A 25,688-nucleotide genomic window follows, 5' to 3' on the forward strand; every position below is an offset into this window, starting at 1 on the left:
GTTCTCTCCCGTATATGAGAGCCATATATTTTTAATGGCCTCATGCTCCAACTTTGCATGTGCACTCAGCTGCACGCTCAGAATTTGGACACAGTTGACCACTCTTCTGTATCTAACCATTGTATTGCTCTCCCAAATGACATGCTCCGCCATTTGGGCACCGTCAATTGTACCTACAGTAGGATTCAACCATAATTAGATACCCTCAAAGCTGCAGGCTGTTTCCTGGCCTCTGCTGTACTTGCTCAGTGTCTGCAAAGAGCTTCTCAGGAGGTAGTTTCATATATGCTTATACACGGCTTTGAAAACCACAGTATTTAGCTGAGTGTCTGACTGCTTTAATGGGAGAACATCAGAGTCCAGGCAGGCATCAGACCCAAAGCACTGAAAGGCTCTTTCCAAACTAATGAGCGTAACGGAAGTCAAAAAGCCGATCTCTGAGCAGTGCTCTCAACTCCAAGCGCTATGTCTCACATGTAGGAGAAGAAGCAAGGGAAATAACAAGATTTCATAAGCTTTCACTTTATTATAATGTCCTCGTGTCATCTTTGTTTGAAGGTGAAAAATTGATGTTGTGAGAGAGGTAGTATTATTTGAAAAAGAAATAAATCAGCAGTTAATGCATTATATCCTTTAGACTGTATCCTTTGGATTTTACAGCTGCCTTTGGGGATGCTATGGAAATAGGGAAACAACTGTTTCGGTGTGCAGAAATCCATGCAGGGACTTTTTACCATGGCTAACTTCGCTTCTGTTGGTGCACATGCTCATTCTGTCCCTTTAATTACCAAACATTTTATCCCCTCCCCAAAAAGGATCAACTGTTGACAGCTACTAATAAAAACTTTATTTGTCCTATGGCATTGGAGACCTGAAGGACCAAGACGAAAATATGTAATGAGATCCCAGGCAGCAATTCTGATGAGCTCTTGTAATGAAGTCCCAGCAATCTTGTTCAGGCAGACTATGAAACAGCAAGTAACTGAATCCAAAACTCCCTGAGCGGCAAGTGGTACTCCTATCCCCTGGACCATTCTCTCCCTAATTTAAATGAAAACCCTACCAGAAAACTTACTGCGAAGCTGTTACAATGAAGAAGGCATACCATACATTTTCTGGATTAATGGGATATAAAAGGAAATTTACCACAGAAAAATTAAACTGATTAGTGGCTGTCACTCCAAACTGGAAGCTACTAAACTCAATAAAACATTCCCAATAAGGAAGTAGCTATCAATATTTTAGAACTCCACTTTTAAAGTAAACTGTCACTCATAAAGCAAACAAATGCAGAACTGCTGTCGAGAAATGACATGTTTTTCTCTTTTGCAACTAGTGTACTTTTCCTTAGCTTCCATCATATTTGTCATTAATCCTAATCTTCAAAACTCTTCTTTGCAAGTCCTGGAAAGCCCTTCCTGAAATAACAACCCCTCAGAGCCAAATGCAGAATGACTCCAATTCGGACATTTTTTAAATCAACACTTGTAGCTTATTTTCCCAAATCAGCAATTCATATTCAAAAAGCAACAAAAAACCAAGCACAAACCTAATCAAAACTGTTTAACTTCTATTTAATGCTTACAGTCTCCCTCCTAGATTGCTCTTAAATTGCCTGGCTCTTGCACTGTGTTTTTCTCTGCCTCTCTCCCAACAGCTCTGCAGTCCTGTGCCTTGCCTAGAGCAGCTGCTGACAGACCGTGGACCCAGAACTCCTCACGGACAGTCAGGCAGCAAAACAGATCATCTGAAAAGGTTGTGCCGGCTGATGAGCGGATGCGTGATGCAGCAGCCACAGCCTGTCATTTAATTAGCACTTAAGATGTGCAACAGGCTTCAGAGTCTTTGTCTTAGTGCGAGGCAAAAAGGAGCTGGCTTCCTTTCAGAAAAATGGTGAACTTCTTTTGCAATTTTTTTCTTCATTAAATCCTTACAGATAATCAAAATAAAACCGTCTAGAAACAATCTTTTCAGCTTCATGAATATCTGTTGTTCCACATTATTCCCTGCCATTCAGTCACGGGAAGAGGAGAGCTCCAGACCAATGACTGATTTCTCATCCCTCCTCTCTCCACCTTCCCTCCCTCCTTCTTTATTCCAAACTATCAAATTTACTCTGACTAGACATGAGGCATTCTGGACAAGAGTCTGACAAAACAATGTGCCTCAGAGAGGCAATTTCATTGTTTGCCTTACTATAGAGTTGACAAGTTATTACTGTGATTTATATCAACTGAAAAGAAAACACACAGGAGGGGAAGAGCCTGGTCTCCACAGACCGTGGGGCTCGCTTAGTTTGGTTATGTTATTGTAAGGGGATGATCCTGAAGTCACTTGCTCCAGTATGTATTGTGGACCTGAACAAAAAGTGAATTTAAAAAAAAGAAATAACTACTCAAAATTCATGCAAGTGTAATCAGAATTAAACCCTAAACATAGTTCTGGGGAACACACCGAGACTGCTTCCCTCCATAGCTGCGATGCTGCTAAGAGTCCACAGAGAACGGGAAGGGTTGGACAGAGACAGGGATTATCTTTCCTTTCCCCCAAAGTCCTCCAGAACAGCCCACCCAGCACTGCCCTCCCTTCCTTCTGCAATCAATTATTTTTCCTCTCTTAGAAAGATGGGAGTAAGGAAGGAATGATAACTAGGCAGGTGCTACAGCTAAAGCTCAACTTGTCTCTTTGTATCATTCATGCTGGATACCATTTTTTAATCCCATGCTACAGACAGCTGGAACCACCCATCAATCCATCTTTAAGAAGGTCTTTAATTAAACTAGAGAGATTTTAATTAAAGCCAGAGCCTTGCACACCAACACTAGTACTTCCTTCTTTCTGCTGAAGGCAGTTTGCCTAGTATCACCTGTGGCTTTTGCATGGGTCTGACACCGCCAGCAGATAACCAGCCTGTCCTTGGTGGTAGAGCTAGAAGGCCTAATGCTATCCCCCCTAAGTTAATGACACTACCCAACCTGGAGTCATCGATAAATGTCACCATCAGGCTTGTAGCGTCTGAGCCATTGGCATTAACAAAAATGTTAAACAAGACCAGGTCCAGAGACAGATCCATGAGATGCTATGGTAGCTGCATATCTGATAAGTCTTCTGTCTGTGCTCTGCACTGCCACATCTATAGGTGCCAGCTACTTCCACTTTCTTCAGCTAACTTGCATCTACATCAGCCTACTTAATATTGCTTCCCACTTGGCAGTATATCAAATGCTTACTGAAAAACATATAATTTTATGATGAATTGGGTATCATCATCCCTTCTTAACAGATTAAGATACATAGGGACTCACGCAAGGCCAAGAGCGGTTCAGCAATCTGGGAACACTTACGGCACCAAACTATGCTTGATGGTCAAAAAGCACAGCTATACAGCTTCCACTGGCTTCTGCGGCACAGGAACCGACCCACAAAACAACTCCGTTTTCTGTCCAGTTTTTCAGTAGTAATCTGCATATTCTAACAGTGACAAACACTAATTAGAGACTTTGAACGTGTTATTGTCTCGAGGAAAGCATGAAAACTGTCACCCTACAAAAACAGATGCATTTTTCCTCCAGGGTTTCTTAGCCTGTGAGTATCACCCACCTCCAAGACTTTGTAACAGCGATATGTAGAAGAGGAACCTCAGTTGGATAAAAAGGATATTCACTAGTATACCTGTTATAAAAAGGGATGCTAGTCAGCAGAAAAACCCCACACCTACCATCTCAGACCACCTCTTAATTTGTAGTGATATCAAGTGCCCTGCTTTGTTCTTCTTGCAGAACTGTCATTTCTTCTCCTTCCACTGTTTCCTGAATGCTGACATGTAAAAATCTCCAAACTGGCACTTGGAGTTCAGCTCATGGCTAGCTTCTAAAACCATAAGCCTTGTAGACATTTATATTACAATCATATTTTTCTGGTATTTTCATTAGCAAGGACCATACAAGATGTACATTGACTTAGTACTTACACCTCAGCTTGAAATGAAATGAGAAAACTGCTAATAACGCCATTTAAAAATGGCATCAATTCTTTCCCCTTCTGAAGTTCATCTGGAATCAAACAATCTGTTAAACCACAATCGCTCAGCTGAACTTCAGTCTAAAATGCCAAACGTAAGAGGAATGACATTTTAGGGCTGAAAGGAAGATGTGTGCTGGAGAGGCATGCTGTGACACAGCCAGGCGCTGGGGAAACCAGCCATGGACGGACGGTGAAGAATGGAAAGGATGGCTGAAATGCAGCAGGCACATTCACTGTGATGAAAGGTGGCTCGGATGAGGCCCAGGAGGTGGCAGAGGGGACAGGTCACTCACCGCAGCCTGCTCTGCTGGTTCGGCAGGCTCAGCAGGGACGGCCTCCTTTTCTGCAACAGCAGCAGCAGGGGTTTCCTCGACCTTGGGTTCCCCAGGTGGAGCTTCTTCGGCCTCAGTCTTTTGTTTTATCGATTTTTAAGTAGACAGTGGAAAAATTGTTGAGGAGCACATGATAGTCGGGAGGGAGGAGGGGAATGGGAACCGTGCCTGGCACAGTGCTGCTTCAGGCTTAATCTTGCCAGGCTTTGCCGGGGAGAGGATGGCAATGCTTGGCCTTACAGCATCTAAAGGGCATTTTCATCCTCAATGTTCTATACATAAACTGAGCCAGTCCTACATCCCTCCCTTGCAAGGAAAGAAAGCACAGAAAGGGGCGATGGAAACTGGGGGGAATGCACTCAGTTTGCGCCGAAATGCTCCAGAAACTGATGGCAAGGCCAGGAGTTGAAACTGGCACTTGGGTGTACCAACCCTGGACTTCAAACGTGAGTTTTTAAAATTATCCCCTATTCCCTAGTTCTGTCTGTTCTCAGACAATATAGTCCCCTCTCCAGTGAAGGTAAGAAGCGATTAGCAGAGACTCAAACAGGTTTTTTATGCACGAGGGCAACCACTGACTGCTTGAATTCTGGCAGCAGGAAAATCATCCCTGGTTTCTTATTAAAATGCATTCCCTCTTAAGCTCTCAATCACCTACAAGGCATCCATTTGTCAACCCACTATTGGGACTTCCACCCTTTTAAATCCTTGTTTTTTAGCAAGAGGATCTAGCAAATATCACCAGCCCTGCAACATGTTCAGTCCTGTTGCTCACAGGACTGAACAATAGCTCACAGCAAAAGTGCGATCTCCAATGGAGACATCACTTTGCAAATACACACGCATACAAGGGGAGAGCTCTGCAAGCTGTGCTCAGCATATTCCATTTATAAAGATGGCTGACTCAACCAGATAAAATAACCCCAGTAGATTAATTTGCCATGAACAAATTGTTCAGCACAATATGAAGCTCAAAAGCTCTTTAGCTGCTTTGCAGTTGATAACAGGCAGCTGGCTAGAAGGTCTCCTGGGATGAAGAGACAGCTTCCATGAAATTCTTAAAGGTACTAAAATCTTCTCCGTGATATTTTTCAGGAAAAAAACCATAGCCTCTCACTTCTTTTCTCACATATTCCTTAAGCAGACTGATTTTTAATGAGGTACAGAGAAGTCTGCCTAAGCAAGACCTTCAGGATTTGGCATAGCATAAACAAACATTCATTATATTATACCATGCTGTGCAGAAATCTCTGTGTGTAGTGTATTAATGCCAGCTCTAGGGAATTTCACAAAGAAGAGATAGGACTGAAATGAGAAACAAAAAGTAGATTTATCCCAAGTAAGATGACTAATGAGTTTCCTGAGGTTTAACACTGGAAGAAACTTTCAGGCTTAAAATCACAGGCAACATGTCATAATGCAGATTGCACTGATGTGCTTCAAGTCACTTGTGGACAAGCAGTCTTCAGACTAGTTACCACATTTCACCTCCAAGTAAAAGTACTCTCACCGTATTCAGTAACCATTATGAACACAAGCACCACCAGAGGCATCATACAAAAGCCACATTAAATAATATTGAGTATCACTCTGCTGCTATTAAGTAGCTATAGCACTCACCCAGCAATGCTGCTATTCCACATCCTTACTCCAGGCTAACCAACGACTGTAAGAGAAACTAAGAAACTGCCCAAGTATGATCTCTTCCAAAAAGATTCTCCACCCCTTAGAAGTAGACTGTGCCTACTATTAATATGTGGAGAGTGGATCAAACTACATCAATATTGGAGATATTTAAACAGCCATCATGTACTATCACCTGCTTGTGGTACACTGGATCATAGTACTCATTCTTGTAATTTCTTAAATGCAATAAATGAACAAACTGTTTGACTACACCTTTGAAAAGTAAACATATCTTAGAATATCCTGGCTTGCTTTTCTTTTTCTCTGTGCTATTCTTGTGAAAGATTGTTTCAGTGGGTAAAGATTTACAACTACAATGATATCGCCCACCAACTCTTCCAGGTTAAGGTTTTGTGATTTAGATGATGGAAAACACAAAAAAGGAGAAAATATCTTTGCACAAAGGAAAAATGGTGCCATTTTTTACAAGGCATTTAAAAAGGAAGCAAAAGCCACCACTTACCAAAGGCTCTGTCACATTCTCATTTGATTGCACTGTAAATGCAGAGGTATCCTAGATATAGAAATGAAAAACAATGATGCAGAAATACTTGAGAAAGGATGTTTGCAGGTGTCTATCAAAGACTTGACTTTTTTAATGGTTTATTCAGGTAAAGTCATAAGTAAATTCACATAGAATAAGATGACAAATAGATAATGTAAATAGGTATTAATAAAATAATAATTATTAGTTAAGCACTATTAATATTAAAGACATTCCTTTTTCAATTATATATACTATGCTTCTAAACTGTGAGATGTTATTAAAGGCAGTGAAAAACCCTTCATTAAATACATGCGAATTGCAAGGACTTTGTTTCAGGCACAATGCACTTCTAAGTTGTGAAACTCAGAATCTTTTTCGCACACTACACGTGCCCGTGCCTGGGGAGTACACTAGCTCTAAGCTACTTTCACATCCTCTTGATTCTGGGCTTTTATTTGAATAGTAACTATAGTAATTACAGATACAAAATTTTACCTGCATTAAGAAGGTACAAAAGCAGAGATGTTTTCCAATATCTTACTCATTCAGAACCAATTAATTTGCAAAATATTAATGGGCCAAATCTTTTTCCAACTGCAGTGGGTGCATCAAGTTTTTATTTCCTCAGGGCAAACATTTTGCCTTAATTATTGGAGGTTCCTTCCTTCTGGATCCTTTACTAATTTAAATGTCCTGGAGCAGAATGGTTAATCACTGGAAGACTCATTTCCATCCTTGTATAAGGCTCAGCCTTTTTGAGTGCTTTTAAATATATTTTAAAATATATTCTTAAATGAAAATAAAGATGCAGAAACAAATGAAACGCATTTTATATATACACACAGTCACTGAAAGTATGTGAAACTGAGGAAACCACACTTTATAGGATTTTGGGATTGTGAGAAAAATCCACAAAAGAGTACAATAAAAAAGCTAAACCAGTCCTTTTAGGAGGAAAAAATCTGTCCCACTAAGGTAGTCGGATTTTTGCTATTAAATTCAGTCAGATCAAAAGTACCAAGAGTATTAGCATCATTCTACTAACATCTAGGAGTAATTTCTGAGAACAGACAAGGTTTGGATTTGAGTCAGTATGACATTGTTGTACAGCTTGTCTGTAGAAAAGATTTCCCGAAATTGTACAGCCAGTCCTAATCCCTTCCTAACAGCACAGAGAAAACAATAATCTCAAAACATGTTTATTTCTTACCTGTGCAAATCCATTAAATGCTGTGCTGGATGCCTAAGTAGAAGTGAAGATCAGAACAAATTATCATTTGTTTACTAAATCAGAACATGAGTCAAAACATTTTTATTTGCAAAATAAAAATGTAGGCCAGACATTTAAAAAAAAAAAGAAAAGATAATAAAATGAAGGGTAAGGCAGCAAGAAATTTGACGACAGTGCTATTTGATAACAGGTGTCACAGGCTTAAAGAAAACGACAAAAACAAAAACACAAAGCAGAGTAACTTAAGTTTTTTTATAAAATAATAATTACAAAAAGGCTAGGTGCATGTAAAGTTATACATATAAAACACAAAACCTGTGAGACACAACGTGCCTTCACAGTTTAAAGCTTCATTCACCGTTTTGAAATGCATTTTTGTCAGCCTGCTTCATTACACGGCTGAAGGGCACCACACTATGAACAGTTGCATGGCAATTTTTCAAAAAAAGAATAGCACAGGCTTGGGAGGGGCAGTGGGAAACACACAAATGGATTGTTTTTAAACGACAAGGTTATGCATGGCCTAAGGAACTCTGTCTAGACTAGGCTACACACTGGGGTAGGTACCTCTTCTTTATCAGCCTCAATTTCCTGGTACAACAATCCATATCTCCGGTTAGCAATTTCATCTTCAGATAAATCTGAGTTGTTGGTCTCATTGTCTTTAGGACTAGTTGAACTCTCGGTGCTAGCATTTCTGGAATTTCCCATTTGAAACAGAGCCAAGGGTTTAGCTATCTCCTTGCTCGGTCCAGGATTGCTAATGCCTGCCTGCTCCCCAGGCAAGCCTTGTTTTACTGGTGCCTCCTGACTTTTATTGCTTGTGCTTGCACCTACTTCTCCCCAGCTGTTATCAGTCCCTCCCAGGTCTTGTGTAGACCATTTATCACTAATGCCTAGCCAAACATTTTCCATGTTACCTTCCTCTGAGTCTTGCTGCTTAGGGAAAAAGGGCCAATTATCCAGTCCATTGGCTTGGCCATCTGACAGATTAGAAAACCCCCAGGAATCATTAGTAACTGTTGGATCCCAGTTTGCCAGCCAGGGATCTGTTTCCAAGGCTTCAGGAACGGCACTGCTACTAGGATGCTCTTCAGCGGCTGCTGCTGCCGCCCTACCTGACACTTGGTCTTCTGCATTATCTAGGCAAGGATTACCGCAGCTTGTGCTAGCAGCATCAGCTGTCTCGGGCAGCAATGCCCACTCTTTTTCAGCAGCAGCTTGACCTTCATCAGCAGCACTACCATTTGGGAGGAGGCTGATGCTATTTTCTTCGGTTCTTTTGCCAGACTCTTCTGCACTGAATAATTCAGCATCACACAGAACATTTCCAGTATTTGTAGGGTCCTTTTCTGTGTGGTCAGTTACCTCTAGGTCAACATGTGCCATCACATTCATATACTCCATGGATGTACTCTCTCCAGTACCACTGTCAGTTTGGTCTAAGCCATCCTCAAATGTCCTTTCATGGTCCTGATCCCAGATACCAAAGACTCTCTCAGGTTCAGCGCCAGTGTTTTCTATAGTTTTATAGTTGTCCACTACTATTTTGTCCCCACCTTCCAGCCCTGTGCTCAACAATGGTATTTCTCCACCTGCCTCCTCAATGACATTGACCCCTCTGAATTCTTCTTCCCTAGGGTCTTCTAGGTTAGCACCACTAGCTCTCCCAGCATCCTCATCATTATCTTCCAACTCACATAAATTTTCTACCCCTGTGCTGAGTAAAATTTCAAGATCTGATTTTGCTAAACGGTTATGAAGTTCTGCCTCACTGTTTCCTTTGGTTTCACAACCTCGCCCTTCCAGTTCCTCTGTACCTTCTACTTCCTTGTAGTTAACAGCTCTGGTCTCTACCTTTTCACTTGGTTTGACACCTGCCCACTCTTCTTCCTCCCGCTCTGCCTCTGCCTTTTGCACATCACATGGGACGGGTTCATCCAACAAGCTATCAGTTCCCAGCATGGGTGTCTCAAAACTGGTTATGTTCTTTAAAGGCTGATTGGTCACCACATCTTCCCATGGGACATTTTTGGCATCCAACTGGTCCTCCAGTGAAGTCCTCTGGTTTTCATTTACAGAAGCTGACCCTGGTGCAGCATCCTCCTGCTCACCTACAGCAGGCCAAACGCTAGCAGGCAGAGTACCCGTGGATTTGCTTGAGGTTTGCTCTGCCCCAGGGAAAAGCAAAGAACCACCTGCAGTAATTTCCTGGCTGACACTGGGTGTGCTAACATCTAGGCCCCAGTTGAGTGAACCTAGATTAGTTTGAGATCTGTTAATATCTTCTGATGACCCACTGTTTGGGGTTTCCTCCATGATCAGGTTACACAGGGAAAGACTTTTTGAAGAATCAGGCTTTAAGCAGACAGAAAAGCAAAGAAAAAACACAAGATGAAAAAGATAAAGGCGGACTTGATGAGAAAACACAAAATTTATATTTTACTAGAGCAATTTTAATTTAAAGAATGAAAGTGACTAAATTAAGCCATTTAAGGAAAAGTTATGTGGTTTGCAACATTTGGAGGCAGTAGATTGCAATGTAAAAGAGCAGCACTGATAGAAAAAAACAGAAAACTATATATTACACCACGCTAATTAAAGCATGCCTCTAGAGTGGTTGTGATTTTGGGGGGAGGTTTGCTTACCGGCTGCACCAATTCGCTGCTTGTCTGTATAGAAGAAAATCATACATAGAAAACAAATAAAACAAGAACATGATGTACTTTGTTACAGCAGCAGTTCTTTAATTAGCAGTTCTCTAACCAGCAGCAGTTACCAAATTGGCATGGGGAAGAAGCAGCGGGTCCTCTCCTGCCACTCCACTGAAGACTAACCACAGGCCCCTGAATTTAAGCCACACTTCCAGCCTCTGGATTACATTATAAAAGAAGTTCTACATGTACATTGAATATTCATCACACCTTGCTTTCCTCTGTGAACCACTGGCGTTTTTATTGCAGGTACCCTATTACATCTCAACTGAAAAGAGGGGTTGCTCTGTGAGGCAGTGAACAAGGAAGGAAGCAACCCAAGTGGCAGTGGAGCTTACTTGTTTTTACGCTAAGGCATCGCTGCATCACTCAGGCAGTGCAGAGGGCTCTGAGGGTGCAGCTCTGATTCTCCATCACCCTGTGCCATGCAGAAGCATTTATATCCTCACAGACTAAGGCATCAAGTCACAAAGCCTGCTGTCTACACTGCCACTTTGAACAAATACAAATGCTGCAAGGAAGATCAACAACTACTCTGCACTCAACTTATTAAGATAAATGCAGTAAAAGGTTGAGTATCCCTAATTTCAAACATTTAGCTGTGAAGCTCACTACTTACTCTTTTTTTTTTAAAACTAGAGCAAAGAGGAAAATAATTATAATACAGAATACATATATAATATTAACAAGCTATAAATAAAACTGTGTGAAAGGAAGACATTGATAAAGCTATCTAATCTAAGTTTAGAGCAATAAATTAAAAACATTTCTGGGTTATTTTAGCTAGTCTAGATATTGGCAGCCTTGAAATTTTGGCTAGCCTACATACATTACTCTTTTTTCAGGCTTTATTTAACCTTTCCCAGTAGAAAGAGATGAGCATTTAATATACATCACATATGTCACGTGTTCACAAAACAGTGCTGCAAATCTGAACGCACGAGAAGCATCCACAGATTTCTGTGCTGGCTGAAGCTGCAAAAGGTCAAAAATGAGCATATCGGGCCCCATGTCAAGTCAACCCAGCTATCTCCATGACAGAAAGTCAAAAAAAAGCTCACAAAAATGAGTTATTTTCTTCCTGCAGATCATTGTATCTGATTTGGCACCAGGAGGAAGAAGGAAGGATTCATGCAGTCTCCTAAAGTAGCAGCTTTTGTGAATAACTCCAGTTCACTGTATGTCCACAAAGACAAGTTAAATTCTCTCTTCACTCCTGAATTTTGAGAAAACAGTTGTCCATTGGGTTAAAGTCCTGAGGAACTACACCTTCAGATAATTAAAACAGGTGACTAGCATCCATTCCTACCCACTAATAGCTGTAATTCAGACATGAGAAGAAAAGCAACACACACTTAGCTATGATGATTGTGAATCTTATGAGCCTAGACTTCTGACATAATTTTGGTTTTGTAGCAACAGAGATTATTTTTTGTTGTTGTGTGTTTTAAAAGATCCCCAGTGGCTTCATATACTTGAAAATGTTTGTGATGGTCTGTAAATTCTTTATCTTGGCTTTTGGTAAAAATATTGTAAATCTGAGTTTAGGGTGTAACAAAATCAGAGGCACAGAAATATCTCAATTCGCAATGATAAATGTCAGGCTTACCGTCCATAGATCCCATGGCAATGTCTGAAAAAAGGAGCGGAAAAAAGAGGCTTTAGAAAAATACTGTTCATATACTATATGTTCAACATGCTACATAACTGTGTGCATTAACTAAAAAGAGAGGAATTATTAATATGCATATCTATAATACATATATATTTTATATATTAGCACATGTATGTGTGCGTGTGTGTGTGTGTGTGTACATATCTGCATAATATGCTTTTTGGTCAAATGGGATGGCCAGTATGCGATGGATTGTGGTATTTCCCACTTCAAAGCAATTGCTGCTTTCCAGCAAACTCATACCGCCACGTGCTTGAGTAACAGCCAGATTCTGAGCTGGTGACTGAATGACTTTAAACGGGTACAGGAGTCTCAGCAAAGTGTAAGCTTTAAAGAGCTTACATAGGTCAGGTTTTTAGCTAGATAAAAAACAGTCCAGATATCCACTGAGAACAAGTGGGTTTTCTCATAAGTCCAACACCAGGAAGGAAAATGGCATGTTTTTTGGCAAAGAAAACAAGAAAGTTGACGAATGTTCTAATTTTCTCGTTCAGTCTGTTAAGTAACAAATGTTAGTGACAGAAGAGCTGAAGAGCTGAATGGACAGATGAAAGAAAAGCAGCAGACTTCATGCCAAATATTAATAGTTCCCCCCACATGAGAAGGAACTCTGCTGGTTAGTCTCAAAAGCTGTCCGAGATGCTTCAAAACATATCTACTATATTCATACCTAGGTTAAAATCCATGAAAAACAAACACTAAAGACATTCATAAAGTAAAATGTAAAACTGTTCCTGAAATACTTGCAAATGTTAAATGTGACATCTAACATTTGACTAAGAGAAAGGGTTGATGCATTTAGCTTCTTGCCTGCTTCTTATTTTATAAGGACAGAATGGTGCTCTAAACAACTTCTGCTTTCACAAACAAAAGACACAGTAATAACTCACTACTCAGATTTACAGCAAATTAACATTAACAGCGATTTCTCAATCAGTTTAATTTTAAGTCCAGGTATGTGCTTCTTCAGTGAATATAATTCACAAGTGTACCTGCTTACTCTGCTGTAACATTATTAGCTGAACATTCAAGCTTTAAGGAAAAATCTTCTTATAGTGCTAACTGGTGCAGACTCTAGATGTCCTACAGATTTCCATGGAAGGAGAGATTGCTCATTTTTCATTTTCTTTCATTTACCTTTCATTGCTGATGAGGCTTTGAGCATGAGGGGGAAGGAACATACTGAGGGAAAGGCGAGACAGACCACAGCTAGCAAACAGAGGTGAGGGCTGCCACGTTTATAAAGGCCACTTCTGAAGCAGTCATAGAAAGAGAAAAGCAAGTGAGGAAGAGCAGGCTGGGGCTCACTTACTGTGATCTGATCACCCTGGCAAAGCAGTGGAGGGATCAATTAATTAAATGATCAATAGGGAAGTCATGCCAGGCCTCCCCAGGCTTGATGGCACAGATGACTACTTGTCTTCACACCACTACTTCAGCACAATTTGCTGAGGGGAAAATATCCATGACTGAGGCAAAAACTATACGCCTACAGAATGACCACTTAAGGCTCTCTTCTTAATCTCCCTGCAAAGTAGCACAGGGCTCTCCAAAGACTGTGACCAGTGACTTCATTCTGTCTGTGCTGCCATAGCAATCACCCTGCCACATCCAGAGAGATCGAGACTCAGACTGCAGGGCTATCTTTCCTTCTTCTAAAAACACGGTGCTGTAACTCATCCACATGCTCTTGTGGATATGGACCATCCTTTCTCATATATATATGTTGTGAGGAAAGGTGAAAGGAGAGGAGAGACTGAAGGCACTCAGTGAATGCTTCCTATGCACCTAGATGAAAAAATACAATGTACTTTTCTACCGGAATTATATTCTGTATTTCATGGTACAGCTGAATCTAAACCAACTCCTTTCCACTATAGAAATAAACTCTTCTGCAATGTGTACAATATGATGTCAGGACAAACGTGCTCTGTCACAAAAGTTAAATGTCTTTGGTTTAATGATCCCACTGCTCTAATCAAGTGTTATTACAAGACAAGCTGAAAGTGTAGAGTTAGCAAAGTGACAGCTAGAGTTTTCTGTCATACTGAATGTCAAGGAATTTTCTTCCCCTTCCCTGTTTAGAGGAAGCAAAAAGAAAAAACCAAGAAAGATGCACAAAGCCTCTGCTATAATTAAACACCCTTCCTAGCAAACCACAATGAGAAATTTCAGCTAACGTTCAGAGTGCTGACAATACACTCTTTATCTGACAGTGCATAACCCATCACAGATCACTACAGATCTCATTATATAACTAGGACTGCACACCAAATAAGAAATTAATTAACTGAGGAAGAGAACAGCAGAGAACCAAGACTATCTCAGCCTTAAAGCTTCTTGTCTTACTCCTTTGCCAGTGTTGTATTCCTGAACAGCTGATTAGTCCTCTCATGTCTCACAGTACAAGCCAGGTTAGTGATAGCCACAGGGATAAAAGATTTTGCTGACAGTGTGTTAATATTGTTTCCTTCTCAGTGCAACACAGAGCTCCAGCTCTGCTGGCCAGGAGAACTTCCCTACTGTACTATCAGCCTTATGGGTAGTGAGGGTGAGTTCTGGATCTTAAAATAGCAGGTCCCCTACAGCAAGTCAACGAAAATCAGCAACTTGATACATCAGCCTTTTTTTGCTTTTCTTCTTTTTTTCATATTGCTGCAAGAAACTAACATGGCAAATATTATCGTAGAATGCAGAATTTCTTTAACACAACATCCTGAAATGAAACATCCTACTCCATCCTCTCATTTTCCTTGAGGTAGGTCTAAAATGGATTTTAAAAGCAAAACCACTCAGATCATATCCCCTGATTGGTACAGAAACTCCATCACAGCAAAGCAATTGCATGCTGACTCCATGAGACCTAGGTCCCATGAGGCATCTTTCCAGATATGAAGAGTCAAAGCCAGGTCAGAAAAACTGTCAGAAAAACAGGCACTAGAGAATTATAATGTTGGCACTAAGAGTTATTCTAAAGATGGAAAATAATGGCATGCTGAAGTCAAGGCCAAGATACCAGCAACCATTCTCATTGGTGGACATCTCATTTTACCACTTGACAATTTCCTCTCCTTCCAGTACATCATCAACTACAAGGTTACTAAAGGGGAAATGGATGACAAGAGCTGCTCAGGAATATCAAGTTTTTCAGACACCGCAGATACACTGCTCATTAGTACGCGAGGCAAATCTTTGCTACCAAACAGCATGTTGCATTTATATGCTTCGCCTACCTCAACACAAAGAGATACCTGAGACATGGGTGAATGAGTTACTCCTGTTGATACAACTTCTGGCTTGAAAGGGTCAAAGTCCAGATCTAGCAAAGATTCCTCTTTCTTAGCTTCAGGAACTTCATTCTGTTAGAAGAGAAACATAACTGTTGAAAAACTCATCTTTCAAAAGCTGCCCTCGGCAACAAAATATTAAGAGGCCCAAGAAAAAAAAAAATTACTTCACAGACTTTCTAGCTACAGTGCAAGCCAGAAGGGGAGGAAGCTCTGAAGACCTTCCTGAGCTTTAGTGTAACTTTTAATTTTATTTTTATGAGCTTCAGTCTTATGATGCCTTTGTTTTCTGTGTAGTGCAGCTTTGCCTTTTCAGGCTAAACAAATTGCAGCCCTTTTGAAAAAGTGCTGAGTGTTCACCATTTGACTGTGAAGGCCCTTTTAAAGTGCTTTGAGTCAGACACCAAAATTAAAAACTACATAAACGGTACCCAATGTCCATACATTCTAATAAGTGAAACTCTCCCCAAACACAAACATTAGTAAAAAGCCAATATAGAAGGACATAAATGCATTTGAATTAAATTTCAATTCTGAACATGAATACCAATTAACATTTAATGCTGTCCTTAGCTCTAAACTTTAGGAAACATCTTATATAACACTAACTAAATCTTGCTACACCGATCTGCTCTTACAAAACTGGATTACATGGTAGATCCTTTTTTTGTTTGCAATTAATGAATTAGCGAAGGCCTCTGAGGTCACTATAAATATATAGATTTGTTCAAGGGGCTACAGGTCTTTCCCTCTGTAAAGTAACAGGAACAAATAATTAGTGTGCTTCAACATTAGTGTGAAACTATAGCTGAGATTTAATCATCACTAATGATAAATATTCTAGGCAAGCATCTTGGTTTTGGTAACAAGGCTAGTACTGCCTACTGCTAGTTGTTCAGTGTTTATTAAATAGTGAGAGAAGCTTGTCTTTTGATGTACAGAATATATAGATAGTAAAGTATTCATTAGAATGCTATTTTGAAAAGTGTTCAGATTGGAAACGATACCATAAGAAATTATTTGTACACATACATTCACATATAATCTTATGTAAGAATGGTAACACAGGGTCAGACCACATAGCCCAATGTCCTGTTCCTTATTGTAACCAAAGAGTACACCAGGGGAAGTCTTACTACAACCAGGCAGCCATAAGAACAGCAAAACTAGGAGAAAATAATAATAAAAATGATGATGATGATAATAAAAGAAACAAAGCCTTCCTATTATTAAAACATCTAAGAGCATAAACTTTCCAAATTAGTGTTACTGTTGGTAAACAGATGTTCAAATACAGGTAATTAATGGCTTCCATATGGCACAAGACATCTGAGCGCTCTGTGTCACCTGAAAACGTGATCAAAATAGCTCCTCGGCTCCCACACTAGGAACTCTTCGGTCTGGAAGAGGAGTGCTAGGGGTGATGTGAGCGGGGTCTACACCAGCGTGAGAGGCACAGGGGTTTGGCTGCTCCATGACTCCTCCAAAGCAGGACGGCAGGTGGCAGTGAGGTTGATGGGGGCAGATGTAGAATAAAGAAAAGGTGGTGGACGGCAGGTGGCAGTGAGGTTGATGGGGGCAGATGTAGAATAAAGAAAAGATGGTGGTACTCCATGTGGCACAGAGTTCAGCTAGAGACCTTCTTGCCATCGGGTAGTGTGAATGTGAAAAATTTACACGTGCTGAAAGACTGAGCAAACTTGTGGCAAAGTAGTCTGTTGAGGATTACTAAATACGTATAAATTATGTTGACGAAGTCCCTGAGCTGCAAATGGCTGGAGGCTGGGAGACTATAGGAGAAGGAGGTGTAAGAAGTACCAACTTTGTTTGCCTTGTTTTATATTCTTCCCTTGGCCTCTGCTTTTGGCCACTGGTGATGACAGATAACTGGACAACTGGTCTCACACACTGAAGCCAGTGTTACAGTCTCACACTTCAAGAAGTCAAAAGCAAAACAGCCCTCCCCACCAGTAACCAGGCATTACATTCATTCTGTCATGCCTTTCATCTGATGTATTTAGATTTCATCACATATGCCCTTGAGGCACTAGTACTCATATGGTCATACAGCTTTAGCTAGCATATAATCCAAAATGGATGGAGACCGAAAAGTTAATTATCTTTCAGTGACATTCGAGAATGAAGTTGTTATTTGTGAGGACTGAATAAAATGAATAGGAGTCTCACTTAGGCCACGCGTGACAACAGCTAAAGTATCTGTAGTGACAGGGTACTGATCACTGACTGCAAAAATTACAATTACCTGTTACCCTCAGACCAAAATGAAGAGAACACGTCATAACTTTAGGAACAAAGGTCCAAGTAAACATATAGAGTAACTGAGATATCCTGTTAGATGGAGATTTAGGAGGAACAAGAACCTCAGGAAATCCCTCGATAAGGGACAAAGCTGTGACAGGAAGGCCTGCCAATCATCCTGTGTTAATTCCACCATAGCATGATGAAGCATGAACAAATGCCACATTTGAAAGAGGTGGCTGTGGCAGAAACAAGGCTGTACCTCTCAGAGAACATGTATGCACAAGGGATGGAGAAGGCACAAGAAACCTGCAAGGACCACCGGAACTGCCACCCCCTCTGCACACAGTCTGTACACACCTTAAAATAGCCCTAGCAGATATGGGTTGTTCACTTCAGAGCTGTCAGACATACTCAGACACATTAAGTACCTGGAGGGGGCATATTATAAAGGCCTACAATGTCCAAGCTAGTAACTGGACACTAGGGAGCAATGTGATGTGAAGAAAACAAGAAATAAAGCAAGGAACACTCATTTCTAAATGATCCTTTCATCTAGTCACCCAAATATCACATCTTCTCACCTCTTTCCTTTACTTAGCAGTAATTAAAACCATTCTTGACAATGAATAAACTGGAAGTATGAGCTGCTTTGTTGAATCAGGGCCAAAATATTCAACAGCATCAAGCAGAACTGTTTTTCAGCATCTTACACAACACCAAATGCATTAGTACTGCTTGGTAAAGAAAGATGAATAACAATTACAGGCTATTTGTGTTCCAGAGGAGAAAAGTGTTTGGCCTCTTCGTAATCCTCTCTGAAACATGGGATTAAAGCAGCAGAGGTCTATTCATCAGCCTGTTGGTTTTGTGCCTCTGCGTGAGCACAGTGCCAGGGACACCAGTGGTGGTCCTTTGGGAAGTCCTGCACCATTAGAGGGCTCTGCAGGCTCGATAGCTTCCTCCATACTGCCCAACAAGGCCTCTGGGAGTACAGGAGATGCCATAAGCACCAAAAGGAATAAGTCCATGTTTCCTGTGGATTTCATGCAATATATTTTCAATAGCTGGTTCTCTTACAGAAGGATATAAAACCTATACATCACACTATTTGGGTATGCCTGTACATACTCAGAGATCTTAGATACAGTAGGGATGCTTTAGTGATGGGGGTGAGTTTTGTGGAGGGAGAAGTGCAGATGATTCATGAGAAGGTGGCTAGGAAATAGTTTAGGTCATTCCCAGGTCATTGGCTGTGGAGGAGGAAGGGACATAACTCACTGAAGGGAGATCAATTTTTCCTTGCGAGACAAGGGAAAGGTTTCAGTTCTCAGGATCATGCCCCACCTTTATTATGCCATTCCATTTTTATACCAATCTCTCATAGAAAGGATGTAAAAATTCTGGAAATGTGACTTACACTCATTTAAAGCCCCATTCTAGTGTCAGCTCTTAATGGAAAAGCAAACCAGTTCCATTTCTGCTGCCCTGACTGGCCTGACAGGTGAAGGTTGGGTGGATACAGCATTTAATGCAGGGGGCCACATCTAGCACAGGTTACTCTGGCTCTTACCACTGATGTCAAGGCTCACGCTGCCAGAGTGATAACTCCCATGAAGTCAGGGTACAATGATGCAACAGACCTGCAATCTCCCTGCAGCAGGAGGGCCCAGCAGCGGCTGCATACTGGGAGCTGCCATTAATTCTTTAATTGCATGGGGACTTAACTATAAATAACTCTTTTCTCTTCCAAATAGATCCCTATGGACGGCAATGCCTTTTTCTCCCCTCCACAAGAAAACAAAATATCATGCATTCACATTCTCTAAAATAATTTGTTTTTCATTGCTGTGCCTACATTCTCCTGTGTTGTCAAATGAATTAGTACAAAAACAATAATTCACATGAAAACAAAAAATCATAAACATTCCGCATAAGCTTCAGATCTGCATATTTCTCCCCAGTCTATCAGACACAGGGCCAGATATCAGAGTTGTAATTACCATAATAGAAAGGGTCCATTATTGAACAACCACCAGTTACCATAACTGCATGAAAGCTGAATAACTGAATACAAATTATACAGACTTGTTTTACACAACTCTGGCTTTTCTGTTTGTTATATGCAATTTTTAAAAATCTCATCATTTCATAATAATGAGATAAAAGTAATTTTGATCACTTCGCTGCTGTGTAACTAATGTTTCTATGAGTAAAAACCAAGTGAATGAATAATCTAGCTGGAGTAGCCTTTTATACCTGCAAAAAGTTGATTAAAACAGCCAAGTTCCATTTTTTTAAAATCACTCAAAAGAAAAAAGGAATACTTCTTATGACTTTGATGGAAGAAACAGAAATAATGAAGGGTCACTGTAATGTGCCACTTGAGATGCTTAGGATTAGACAAAAAGCATCTTAGATGAACTCTCAGCTTGTAATGCAACCTGGATGCAGTTAAATCTCAAACATGGCTGCTTCACAGTATTTTTAGTCAAGCCTCTCAGGAAATCTCTCGTTTTTTCAATATGTTAGCATCGTTAGCCCTTTTGAGCAATTATTGTGGCCTATTCAAAGATAAAACACCGTATGTGTGACCCTTTCAAGATAACATAAAATGGTAATTGTGCCTCTGCCTTCTACCTGCACTCTCCTCCTCCCTCCCCACAGAGATCAGCCATAAGGCCACTGTCTTGGAGAACTTAGGGTGATTGCAAGGTTGGACCTGTGCACCATCCTCTGAAGCTTACCTGTGATGGAGTCGTCACATTGATTTCTGGGACAAAGTTGTCGTCAAAGAAGTTAATGATGTTCTCCTGTTGCAACTCCTTCGTGGGTGTGAGCTTAGGCAATGGTGGGACTGGTGGACCTTTCCTCAGCTAGGCAGACAGCAAAAATGTCACAGACTAGTTCAGGAATAAAAGAAAGAGCTTTAAGCTAGGCCTAAACAATTTGTGTTAGGTTTTTATCTCTGCTGCTTCACCTTGAATGTGGGAATAAGCCACAGGTTGAAAGAAACTTTTTGGTTGTTCACCACCAAATGCCTTGAGATAAACAGTGTGGGAAAAGCAAAACAACTCTATCTTTCAAACTCATTCCAACTCAAGGTTTAAGAATTTATACAAAAGCATTTCTTGGCTGATATTTTTCTGCTGTGACAGGCACACAGTGCAAGACACTTCCTCTCCTATGCAGCCCATAGTTGGAAGGGCGATGCTGAACAGAACCAGGCCTCTGCTGCTTTTTGGCTTCTTAAGTTCATTTCCATTTAGCTTTGGGATTTTGTCCCTGCCCACCTATTGCTACCTTTAAAGACTACTTAATGCTAAGTCCATATCATCTCTGAGAACCACAGCACCTCAAAGGTGCTTAAGTCACTAATTCCCCCTGCTCTCCAGAGATTCACATAACTATGACAAACTAATTCCTTGGAATAATACCAAATACTATTGGATAATTTTAAAATCTGTCAAAATACCAAGAAAAAAATTTCACAAAATATCCTCAGGTGGTATAGTGACATAACACCATTGGCACCAGTAAGACTTAAACTGAGTCCTACCAGATGAATATTCAGGCGGTGAGGTGTCACATTTTGGGAGACCAGAGAAAACAAGTGTACTCACATGTAACTAAATGCAAAATTAAATTTCTTCTGATATTATCCCACCATAGAAATAGCAATCAGCACAGAAGCTATCTCAATTCTGAAAACATCAGTAACATCAACGCAAGTCTTTCATATGTTCACGAAGCATCGCATACAACTCTTATGCTACAGATGAAACTGATGCATGAAACTGATTCTTGTTTCACTAATACTGGTGAGAACAGAAATGACTCCAGTGACTCCAACAGTGTCAAACTTCTCAAGCCAGTGTTAATAACAACCAATAAGCCTTTAATTATCAGTAATTATCACAGCAGTATTTAAACTAGCTCTATTATTTACTGTTTTAGAGGTTGGCCAGACCAGTGATACTCATTGGCTAATTTTTTTCCAGGGTAAGCATAAATTTGAAGATGAATGAAGAGCAGAAATATATAATGTACTGAAATTCACGAGGAGGTTTTAGAAATAGGTTTTAAAAACTATCACTGCTAGGATTCAGGTCCTTAGAGACTATGCAACTTTTTAAGAAGTGTTTTGCTTTGTCACCACAAGTCCCCCCAGTTCACTGGGCACCTTAAATTTTCTTCATTCCCCCTTATATTAAAAACCACTTTCCACCCATGCTCGTGACACAGGGTGACCAATGAACGGAACACAGTGCAACAGAGCCAGTGGCCTCTCTGTCATTTCTCAGTCACAGCCTAGATGAAAAATCCACCATATACGTCACCTCAGCTATCTTTTACTGCACAACAGGCCAGTTTCTCCTGTTAGGTTTCCACTTACCTGTGTGGGTGACTTAGGCCGGGCTGGTGCCGGAGATGCTGGTGCCAGCATATGGTTGGGACTAGCAGTAGGGCTAGGCAGGGGAGAGACCTCCTCTGGCGGTGATGGTGTTTTTGCAATGCGGAGTGGACCTGAATCACTAGACAGAAACAAAGCAATGGCGAGGACATACATATCATGCTGATTTATTACCTTGACAGTTTGATGCAATAGTTGAACTGCATCCCTGATGTAATGCCAGTGACCACAAAATGCAGTGCCCACTGGAGACGAACTGAGCTATTATAGAATGACAAAAACTAAAACTGCAATTAAATTCAATTAAAATTCAGTGATCTACAGTGTCAAAGGAAGTTTTAATTTTGAGTGATCTTGATTTTTGGAACATCTGTCTACCTGATCTTTATAACTTGAGAGAAACAGAGTACCTGCATGTTTTCAGATTCTGTATTTAAATAATGTTTCATGTATAAGTTTGTAACTATCATAAAATGTGAGATGGAATTATTGTCTTCATTTCACACAGTTCTCAGAATAAAAGGCTCTAAAGATAAAAATCCCAGAGGAAGGCATAAGAATGAGTAATGCAAACAATTTTAAAAGCTCAGCAACTTCAGAAAGGTTCCAAGAAAACAAAACACAACCAAGATTATTATAAGGATATCACTATTTAGAGGGACGACTCACCACAACTATAAACAAGCAGTAGTCAAGTGACTTCAACAGAGCTCTGCTGATACTAAGAAAAGATCTGATGAAGTCCTGAGAAAGGATCTGCCCTTCCCATGAAAGGACCTAATGCAAACACTAAGACATATTCAGCTACCTAGAAATGCTGAAAGCTTACAATTTGGGAAGGCTATAAACTACAGCACTCAACGACCACAGTACTCGGTAAGAGAAGAGCAACTCCTACACATCTTCAGGGAGAACAGAAGCACTACCTGATTGAGGAGACCACACCATAAACATGTTCCTAATGCTAACACAAGAAAAATTCGTTCTTTGGAAAGGACTTAGCTCACACTCACCACCTCTTTCTGTGGAAATATTAAAAAAGAAAAAATAAGCCGTTATTAAGAAATTTCTTTCCCAGATTCAATATTTGCCTTCAGGATAGAGTATTCAGTAGCATACAAGTTTTTGTTTCTTTTTACACAGTTCTTTAAAGGAAAGATTAGATACTGTACTTGTCTAGTATCTACTTCTTATGCATCTAAAAAGGAAAGCTGTTTTATCTTACAAATACCCACTCCTGAGTAGTCTTTCAGAGCATCGTAACTAATAATGGAAGTCAAAATCTATCCAGATTTTCACACAATGCTCTGTGAACAATACAGCAAAAGAGAGTAACATGGTAACTAAAAAAAAAATGTATTTTTAAAAAGCATTTTTAAAATAAGTTAAGAAGATCACACTGCATTAACCTATGTCTACTCATTTGCAGCAAGAATTATTTTTTTCTCTTATTGATGGAAAGAGTAATTCAGTGGGAATGAGTATATGCATGCTGGACATGGTCTAGGAGACACAAGTGGCCAAAATACCTGTTTATGACAAAAACTGCTTGAGGTTTTCCAACACTACATTATTTTTCATCCCATAAAAGCATTTTACAAATGCTTTATGGAAATATAGTGCAGCTTGTGAGTCCATCCTAAGGGATGCATGAGCTAACAACTCCTTGGAGGCAGTGCATAAGTATATATGAGCACGGATTAACACTGAACTAATCCAAAACAAAAATTTTGGACACATTCTTAATAAAGTAGTTCTGAATTTTGCATTAGGTCAGAAGGTTCAATATTTTATTCTTTGTTCTTCCAAAGTGAGATCAAAACAAATGTAGAAATATCAGCCATACGTTTGAGGCAGATGTTACATTGCTTGGTCAGTCTTAATTGTTGCTAATCTGAGTCCAGTTTGAGGGCAAATTAGCAGTAACTGCAACATTGTTCTGCTTGCTTCCAGTGAGCTGGGATTGGCTGGAAATTCAGGATTTATGTATTCACTCTAAATATCATTGTGTTTTGATAAGTCTCACTGTTTTATAATTTCAGCCTCTTCTGCCTATCACTATTACAGTACTGAGAGATCAAATTATGGCAGAAAGGCTATGTTTGTTGCAAGCAAAAAATCAGAAATACTGCACTGGCATCCACTGACCTTAAGAAAGTACCATCTGATTTTAAACTTTTTTTGCTTTTGTTTTTATTTAATACAAGATTTCTCTTGAAAGTAATTAAAAATATGGTATTTTGCAACATTCTTTTTACTTCAGCTTTTCAGCTTTTATGATGTACCCTCACATCGCATTTCTTGACTGTTCCCCAAGAGCACACGAGCTAAAAGCTGAATTACAAAGATTGGTATTCCCACCTTATCATATGCCTTTAGGAGCTAAAATCACATCTAAATATTCCAAGGCTTTAAAAAAACCTATGAGAGTTAGCAACATTGCTGTAAACTAAGCATCTAAGAATAAATAAGCTATATACTTAGCTGGTGCAAATTGGTGTAAAAGTCTACAATGAACTAGGCTAAATTGCAACAGCTGAGAATCTGGCCTTCATTCTTTTTTTGAAAGCAAAAATAAGTGGGTGATTAAAGAAGTTTTGCACCTTTACTCATGTTGAGAAGAACTTCATCCAAGGTACCTTCATCTACCATCCTGAACGAACAGACCCAGTGACCGTGTTGTGCAGCAACCGCTACGCATGGTGCAGGTGATTACTACATATGCTGAAACCCACAAAGCCTATTGCAATGCAATTCATTTAAAAAAAAGCAGTAAATTCACCTTGGTGCCCCTTGAATGGTGAAGGCCTTGTCTGCGTGCTGATCTCCCAGCTTCGTCATCACTTCATATAGTTTGTGACATAGCTGAGAAAACAAAATACTTGCCTGAGTTTATACAAAGCACTATAGTAATGATTAAAAACACAGGTGATAAATCTGGTCTGATAACTGATAATCTGATAATACATAATCTGATAACTTTAAAATGGCATGTAGATCTTTCAAAAAATACTCAGTGCCATGTATCAAAAGCCTAAGTGGAAACCTATCAAAATCCATAGAAACAAAGATAACAACACCAGTTCTTCAAAAACATAAGCTGGTTTTCAGACAACAAGTTTATACGTGTGACTGACTGACTGCCACATGATCTCTGATGAAGGAGGTGGCCTAAAGTTTAAAGGAACATGGGTAGCCGAGAAGATTCATGTTTTCCCCTCAAAAACCTAGCCCCAATTTATGTGGGACTTCAGTCAAGTGAGTTTTCCATACCACTTTTGTTCCTGTTAGTAGGTTACTACAGGTAATACACTACCACTTAGCAAGGTACATTCAAAAGATCCTCACTGGAACTGCTCAATTTGCCTAACAGTCCCCCCCATAACGTTGCACTGCTGACAATGTATATAGCAGTCTTGAAGGGAAGGTTGACATGTTTTTCTTGTACTGACTAAAGCAATGAGATGCTTAGCAACTGGACACAGAAAAAAATACTGAAGGCAACACTGCTAAAACGAACGGAGAAGTTATCAAGATAGAAAATGAATTTAGTGCTACAACTGATAATGCACTGTAACCC

The 25,688-nt window shown here is 40.0% G+C and overlaps 1 protein-coding gene across 1 annotated transcript in view; it reads right to left on the reverse strand.

The window, feature by feature from the left end:
* AMPH (amphiphysin) overlaps nt 1-25,688 on the reverse strand; it is a 125,306-nt gene that overhangs the window by 13,788 nt on the left and 85,830 nt on the right. Inside the window, exons 9-17 of the mRNA XM_075493556.1 lie at nt 24,891-24,973; nt 22,091-22,229; nt 20,442-20,570; nt 15,400-15,507; nt 12,083-12,106; nt 10,408-10,431; nt 7,739-7,771; nt 6,505-6,555; nt 4,317-4,433 (exon numbers count right to left, since the gene is read on the reverse strand). Coding sequence (XP_075349671.1) covers nt 4,317-4,433; nt 6,505-6,555; nt 7,739-7,771; nt 10,408-10,431; nt 12,083-12,106; nt 15,400-15,507; nt 20,442-20,570; nt 22,091-22,229; nt 24,891-24,973 — 708 coding nt within the window. The remainder of the gene's footprint in view (nt 1-4,316; nt 4,434-6,504; nt 6,556-7,738; nt 7,772-10,407; nt 10,432-12,082; nt 12,107-15,399; nt 15,508-20,441; nt 20,571-22,090; nt 22,230-24,890; nt 24,974-25,688) is intronic.

This window comes from Mycteria americana, chromosome 2 (genome assembly GCF_035582795.1).
Source record: "Mycteria americana isolate JAX WOST 10 ecotype Jacksonville Zoo and Gardens chromosome 2, USCA_MyAme_1.0, whole genome shotgun sequence".
Taxonomy (NCBI): domain Eukaryota; kingdom Metazoa; phylum Chordata; class Aves; order Ciconiiformes; family Ciconiidae; genus Mycteria; species Mycteria americana.